General features: G+C 36.2%; 1 protein-coding gene across 1 annotated transcript; it reads right to left on the bottom strand.

The window, feature by feature from the left end:
• Positions 1 to 4,508: 4,508 nt before the first annotated feature.
• smfn (small fragment nuclease) lies at positions 4,509 to 7,121 on the bottom strand. Its single transcript, XM_042733027.1, has 7 exons — positions 6,853 to 7,121; positions 6,287 to 6,370; positions 5,949 to 6,026; positions 5,733 to 5,844; positions 5,116 to 5,224; positions 4,896 to 4,949; positions 4,509 to 4,751 (listed from the first exon to the last, which is right to left on the bottom strand). The coding sequence occupies exons 1-7, from the start codon at positions 7,081 to 7,083 to the stop codon at positions 4,634 to 4,636; spliced, it is 786 nt and encodes a 261-aa protein (XP_042588961.1). The 5' UTR covers positions 7,084 to 7,121; the 3' UTR covers positions 4,509 to 4,633.
• Between the last annotated feature and the right edge of the window lie 765 nt (positions 7,122 to 7,886).

Below are 7,886 nucleotides of genomic sequence, written 5' to 3'. Positions count from 1 at the left end.
GATATTGGCAAAAATTCACCTGTAGTATTTCAGTCTTGAAAAAACAAACTTACTACAACCATTGGAACATGAAAAACCCCTTTTGGTGATTTACAGTAATTGTTTTAAAATAATTATTATATACTGTACATACAGTAAGGGAGATAATGGCAAAATTTTACCTGTAGTAAGTAAGTCTTGTAACTACAAACGTACTACAACCTTTAGAACAGGAAAAAAACAATTTTGGTGATTTACAGTAATTTTTTTTAAGAATGAGTGTGTACTGTACGTACAGTAAGGGAGATAATGGCAAAATTTTACCTGTAGTAAGTAAAGTCTTGTAACTACAAACTTACTACAACCTTTGGAACATGAAAAAACCCTTTTGGTGATTTTCAGTAATTGTTTTTAAATAATTATTATATACTGTACATACAGTAAGGGAGATATTGTCAAAATTTCACCTGTAGTAAGTAAGTCTTGTAACTACAAACGTACTACAACCTTTGGAACAGTAAAAAAAAAAACATTTTGGTGATTTACAGTAATTGTTTTTTAAGAATAAGAGTGTACTGTACGTACAGTAAGGGAGATATTGGCAAAAATTCACCTGTAGTAAGTCAGTCTTGTAAATAGAAACTTACTACAACCTTTGAAACATAAAAAAAAAAACCTTTTTGTGATTTACAGCATTTTTTTAAAGAATTATTATGTACTGTACGTACAGTAAGGGAGATATTGGCAAAAATTCACCTGTAGTAAGTCAGTCTTGTAAATACAAACTTACTACAACCTTTGGAACATGAAAAAAACCCTTTTGGTGATTTACAGTAATTGTTTTTAAAGAATTATTATATACAGTAAGGGAGATATTGTTAGTAGGGACATATTGGCTAAATATTTTGTGTCAGTTTGCCCACAAGACATTTACTGTAATGTTGGAAACATAATTTGTATTAATTATTGGACTTCGTTCTGTACTGAGAGGTATATTTGCAGACGGTCCCTAAAGCAAGCCTAGGCGAATATCCAGCGAATATCAAACCTAAAACTAACTTTACCGCGCTCTTATTCTCCAGAGACTGGACATTGGCGAGCAGAATGCTCGGTAGAGGAGGACTGTGAGCTCTTTTTCTCAGTCTGTTGCGGACCCCAGCACGTTTCCCGCGGTGTTTCTTGATCCGTCGCCTCGGGTGGTTATTCAGGTGGCCATTGTTCATCTCGGTGTTCCGGAGAATCTCAGATGGCCACGATGGGTTGGAGGATAAAGTGTCCTGGAACAGGTTAGTGAAGCGGTATCCAATGTCCAAAAGTGTTCCTTTGTCGTAAGTGATCAGTGCAGAGGTTATGTGTGCAAAAAGAGAAAGCAAAAGTAGGTAAAAAAGTAAATAAAAACACAATCTAAGCGGAGCGACCTGGACGGCGACCGAACTCAGCGGCGCCATCTTACATCTTACATCTTACATCTTTTGCATGGCATGATGTTTGCATGCAAAATGTGGGCCTATGAATGTGTGACACTTATTTGTGTCATTTGTACACCAAATCCAGGTTTAGAGCATCATCCTAATCAAGTCGGAAATGTGGATTTTTTTCCCATACGTACAGGTGAAATGTTAATACTTACATAGATGAAAGCTTTAAAAACACACTTTATCTCGCCTGACATGTGTCACACATGTCAGTGAGATTCATTTTCAGAATTCACCTTTGATTTAGAGCTCTGATCAAAGCAGATCTGATCCGTATCTCATCTGTGTCAGGGCTCCGGGAGACAAAAATGTCTCATTGCAAGTAATGAAGAATAACAAATAACACAAAAGTTTGCAGTTATAGCTTAGAAGACATGAGCTGTATTATTTTTTGGCTATTTCAAAAATATAAACATCAACACAAGGAGCATTCAGTGATATTAAGGTCTAACTAAAACAAACTCAACTCAACTGCTAAAAATTTTCAGGCAATAAAATTAGCGTAAATGTGAGCTATTTTTCAGAGCATAAATTTAATGAACCTTTAATGAGAGTAAAGAGCCAGTCAGAATAAAAGTGATAAATTACAAGGCTTCGTCAGTAATTATGTGAGCACCTGTTGGTTCAGTGTTATGAATTCATGATGGATTGATCTGTTCTTAGTCCATCGTCATGATCCAGACTTTCTTCTTTCTGCCCTTAAATGAATACAAACAGCAGAAATATTAGAGTAACCAATTAAGTGCATAAATGGATAAATTACAGTTTTTACTGGTTGGAAAATGATCTTTTCGGTCCAGAGAATCCACTTTATGCTTGGTGTGTGAGCACGGAGAATGTTTTTACTCTGGTGTATGAAAAGCTGATTCACCGCATTCATTCACTCCAAAAGTCTTAATTATCTCTTTTAATTTGAGTCATTAGGCACCCTCAGGAATCCCCCATATGCTAGGCCATTCAGAAATAATCAGAGCTGTAACCCAACGTGGCCTGAACACACACCCGAGTCTACGAAGCCATTTCAAAATAAACAATCTTTTGTTTCTTTTGACTAATAATCACGTCATTATATATTACTTTAACTAGGCTACAATCTTCAAGCATACACTAGAACATGCCAAACAGGTTAGAAGATTTTATAGAACAAATAAAAAAACAAACATTATTAAAAGAAGTACCACATAAAAAAAATCAACCTGAACTACAAAAAAACCTGGTTGAAGTGTTTGGCTCTTCCGAATGGTCTGATCCAGTGGGTTTTGGGTGGCCTCGGTATACCTGCAGGTTGAACCTCTTTCTTCTGTAGTTGACATTTACCATGTCAGAGATTGTAGACTCTTAAAATTTAAAGTCGTTTTCTATTTTACATTATACATACAGCAAATAGCTCAAAAAAAAAAAAATTCTAAATTATAAATTTCACTTTATTGAGTTCCGGATTTTAAAGAGATCTTGGTTTTTGAGAGGACGAGTGCATAGCTGGTTTGCCAAATAATAAAAAACATTTTGTGGAAATTTTAAAAGGTTTTTGTTGGCTTCCTCTCAACAAAGTACAAAGTTGCTTTACAGAAGCTTTACTTTCTACATTCCTATGAGGTGAAACGAGTTATCAATCTTCACCTGATCTGCTGAGATCATCAGAACTTTAAAGAACCTGCTGAAGACACACCGCGTACCTAATCCACAACCATAAACTTACCCACTCCATATAATAAATACACTTTCAACTACTTTATCTTAAACTTGAAAATTGGTATACGACAGGGTCTTGTGAGAAATTTCTTGCAAAGTTTATTAATTTGTGAGTTGCTTTGGATAAAAGGACCTGCTAAATGATTAAATGTTTCTAAATCATTTGACCAGACCAGAGCAAACACAGAGATGTCCAGATGTGAGCTGTCTATCCTGAACACAAATGAGGATATTCTTCATCCTCTGGGAGAAAGATTCTGAGGGGGAGAGATGAGAGAAGCTACAGTACATGGTTTATGCATTGGCCCAGTGTCTTTCTGTTTAAAGTTTCCCTTGTAGAATCAAACCTGCGATCCTCCGGTGGCAGCAGTGACAGACTGAGTGCTCATGTTACCTTGGGCTGCTCCAATCAAACAGGATTTGAAGTCCCAGCAGTCCCTGCCACATTAAAACAGCATAAGACACTAAGTGACTTTTGAGAGCAACATTTACCAACCTCGACAGAGAGTTGAAGAGGCAATGACATCCCTGCATGCTTTCTTTAACTAGTTGAGCAATAAAACAGACCATGTCAAATTCAAAATACTGGATTAGAAAACTGTCAAACTCTTGAATCACTGAGCGGTTTGGTCCCATTTACTTTCTTAATGCACATTTGTTTCACGATTCGCAAACACACATTACTCTACAGATAAGTTCAGACTTTGTAATTAACTGCCTCAAACAACTTTCCGTGTAGGATGACGTCACTAAATCCTCACGTCCATCCACCCGCCATAAAAACAAGGTCTGAATACGAAAAATCATACCGCTATATAAAGATATAGCAATAGTGAAACTATAATATGCTAGTTGTATTCAGCCAACATAAACATCCTATTCCAGATAACAAAATAACATCCTTTTACTCTCAAATTAAAACTCAATAAAACGTAAACCAAAACCTAATATAATCATTTTCATTTTCATTAGACAACCCACTGATCACCCGTGCAAACGTGCTCCAGATATTACCTGAATGTGTACTGCCATCTGCCGTATGATTGAGTTACTGTAGTTACAGGTCAGCAACAAATTGCAGCAAAATCACATTATTGAACACCCTCCAAAAACAGCGACAAATGATTTTTATTCAAAAAAAATAAAAAAATAAAAAAATAAACAAGGGGTGTAATGAAACTCTTATGCAATCACACTTTTGTTTCATTACTACACACTGACATGATCCAGCAACAAATCATATTTCTAAAGTGGAAAACACAAGGGATAAAAAGGACCTTGTGTAAAACAATGAGTTATTTGCATAATTTTGACTTTTTAGACTTCTCTCTCTCCATTTAAGCACAGGCTTTCATCCAAATATAAACAGGAAACAAACACTGGGGACATCAACGTGAAGCTTTGCTCTCTCATTCTCTCGAGTATTCGCACAGGCTTTCATCCACATCGGCACAAGATCCTAAAACCACTCCAGATCAGCCTGGAGATTAGCTCACAGATTTCTTATCACCATTTTCCACTATTTTTCTCTTCTCCTTCACTTTGAAAACATTTGCTCTGTAAAACTTCAGTTCTTTTATGCTCTCCTGGATGTCTTCCAGCGCTCTGAAAATTCAAACGGACACAACATTATTCTGAGATTAGACAAAACAGCTCTTCTTTTTAAGGAGTACATCAAACGATCCTTTGCTATGCTAAACGTTGTATTCAATAATACAGTTGTGGAACATCTGTGTGATGCACACAGACCTGTGCGATGATTTTTTCTGCGGTGCGAGACTGTACTCCTCTGGATACCATCGTCTAAGCAACAGAATGGAAAAAAAAAGAGAAAGTATTTTGACATCCCCACCTTCTTGCTGTACTTTTGAAAATAGTCTCTCTAGTTGATGCTGAAGCACGTCTGCATGCATTAATGTGGCAACAGCGGCCATTCAGTCATCTGATTAAACCTGAATGGGGAACAAACCTGCACAGCTCTTTAATGGTGCTCACGTCTATGATACGATAGTGCAGATGTCGCATGAACTGCGGCATGAACTTATCCAGAAACTTCTTATCAGCATGAACAGAGTTCCCTGTGGATGAAGAACCACACAAACCCTCTGAAGCATAAAGAAGCATTTTTTTAACCTTTCAATTCTGAGTTCATATATCACAATTCAGACTTTTTTCCAGAACTTCAGAATTGTGGAGAAGTCTGAAATTATATGAAATCTGAATAATACAAGTGTGAGATTGTTATAACTTGTTCGAGTTTATTCGAGTTTATAACTTGCAATTCTGAAGGAAAAAAAGTCGGCATCACCTTTTTAATTTTCTATTCCATAACAGAAAAAAAAGACAACGTCAGAATTCTGAGAAAAAAAATCAAAACTGTGAGATGTAAACTGAGCAGAATTCTGAGAAGAAAAAAACATCAGAATAGTAAGATGTAAATATGAGTTTATAACTTGTAATTATGAAGAAAAATTAAGATGTAAACTTGCATAAACCTTTTTTTATTCCATGGCAGACATAAGCTTCCATAGTTTTATACACCTGCAACATGCAGAAGAAACAAGAGCAGCTCGTGTGGTTGGTTACCTGCGAGAGGACACTGTCCGGGTGGCGTGTGCTGTCGGACGAAAGACAGGAATTCATACTCCGCCTGCTGGAGAGTGATGTGACTGTCCCTGACAGCCTGAGTCAACCCTGACTGGCACATCAAACAGGAACACAATCACACAGCACTCATCAAGCACAGATAGGCTCATTCACACACAAAGGAAAAACTCAGCAGGTGCATCAGTCTGTCCTCACCTTCCCATGATGCTCTTTGCACCAATCTGACATGCCATCGAGCAGCTCATCTGGTTGGTTGATTATCAGATTTGGCCCCTAACAACAACAACAACCAACAATTTTCTAGCTGTAAAAAATTGCCATTATTTTTTAACATAATTGCTCAGCTCTACTTTGGTAGAGTACTTGTTATTTTAAATATGCTTTATAAATAAACTTAACTAAAAAGCCAATTATGTCCATTTATAGGTGTACAGTAATACGTAGATCACCCTTAAAACTAGAAGACATGAAGCAACAAACTCTAATTCCGACTGCATGGGACTAATGATGTTTATGCAATGGAAAAAACCCACCTCTGCAATGACGTTCAGATCAGAATCTGTAACGATGCAAGCCATCTCAATAATCTGGTCCTTCTCTATATCCAGCCCTGTCATCTGAAACAGGAAGTAGAGTGGCATTAATATGCAACACTGAAAACTAGTCAATCCCATAACTGCACAATCACTGTGAGGACTTCAGCCAAAAATTGATCTGGAAAAACTTCCTGGAAAAAAATTCCTGCGTAGGGTGGAACTAAAACCAAAGACTATGTGCCAAAACTGGTAAACAAGCAGATCAGCAGCTGCAGTGACGATTCTAAATCTTGTGCAAAGATGTTTTGACATGAACAGACTTGCTATATAAGCAGATCGTTTATTTTGAATCTTTTACATAATGTATATTATTAAAAACCCATGCAAAATCATTCAGCATAAAACTAGTTGTCAAACTCGAGCATACAGGCTTCGTGTTTAGTCATGCAGGCCTAACGTTTCGTTGAATAAAAACAAATCTTGATCATGACATTAAAGCGACTGAGTGAAATCTTATAAGCATTATATTGTCTTGTTTATTGTGTTTCTCTGCTGCTGTTTACCTCCAGATCTACCCAGACCATCCTCCGCGCCAGGGACTGTGACATCCTCCTGCCGTGAGGTCGCCTTGACATCAAACCCTTAACGAGCACAGAGGCACAAGGACTGAAGAGAGAGAAGTTGTGGGCTGTAAACACCAGTAGAGGTGCTTTAACCCGCTGCGACGACACACAAACTCGAGTCAGAACTCTGAATGCAGAAACACACGCCGCGCTCAACATGTGTGCCCGCATTCTGCCGTCTTTCGAACGACAGTGTCGTAAATACCAGCGCGGCGCAACAGTCAAGGCAGGTCAGCGGCACATGTTGTTAAGTGAACACCATGGAAACAACAGAATACGCGCTTTTTTAATTGCAATTTTGAGAAGAACATATACGGGCAATAACATTTAAACTGAATCAAAACAAATACTTTTGCTTAGTTTTTTTCTTGTTTCTTTTAATGTATACAGGTAGCGACCTATTTCTATTTTAAAATGAGTAAAATTCGTTTTTTTTCACTGCCCATTTACATTTGTGAATAAAGAATTTTCCATATTTAATGACAAAGTAAACAGTATACTCATAAAAAAAAAATTATTTGAGTTGCATTTCAATATTAGTACTTTGTTTAACAATATATATATAGATATATATATATATATATATATATATATATATATATATATATATATATATATATATATATATATATATATATATATATATATTGGTGTGTAATACATTTGTGAGGGGAAAATTGTGTTTGTATATAATCATCCATGATAACAATACCTGTTTGTGAAAATTGGAAAGTTTTATGGGAAGCTTGCTAATATTAAAATTACAATTAAGAAGAAATTCAATTCCACCTACTTTTTCAAAAATAATATTAGGGATGAAATCCCATATCTTATCTTTTGAACGGATATAATTTTGTACAAACTTAATTTTAAAAATAGTGTTAGATATTTCAAAATCAAGTAGGTTACAGTTAGCCCACCTTGATTAAGTGGATTACAAAGTATATATATATTTTTTTTATTCAAATAATGAT

Source organism: Cyprinus carpio, chromosome B10 (genome assembly GCF_018340385.1).
Source record: "Cyprinus carpio isolate SPL01 chromosome B10, ASM1834038v1, whole genome shotgun sequence".
In the NCBI taxonomy this organism is placed as follows: Eukaryota; Metazoa; Chordata; class Actinopteri; order Cypriniformes; family Cyprinidae; genus Cyprinus; species Cyprinus carpio.
The sequence above is the reverse complement of the archived record's forward strand: the minus strand, read 5'-3'. Positions and strand labels throughout refer to the sequence as shown.

Excerpts from the sequence above, each read along its gene's own strand:
- smfn (XM_042733027.1), bottom strand. The coding sequence starts at position 7,083 with ATGCGGGCACACATGTTGAGCGCGGCGTGTGTTTCTGCATTCAGAGTT. Across the intron at positions 6,027-6,286 it reads ATCTGAACGTCATTGCAGAG|GGGCCAAATCTGATAATCAA; the intron begins GTGGGTTTTTTC and ends TGTTGTTGTTAG. Across the intron at positions 4,950-5,115 it reads ACCATTAAAGAGCTGTGCAG|ACGATGGTATCCAGAGGAGT; the intron begins GTTTGTTCCCCA and ends TCTGTTGCTTAG.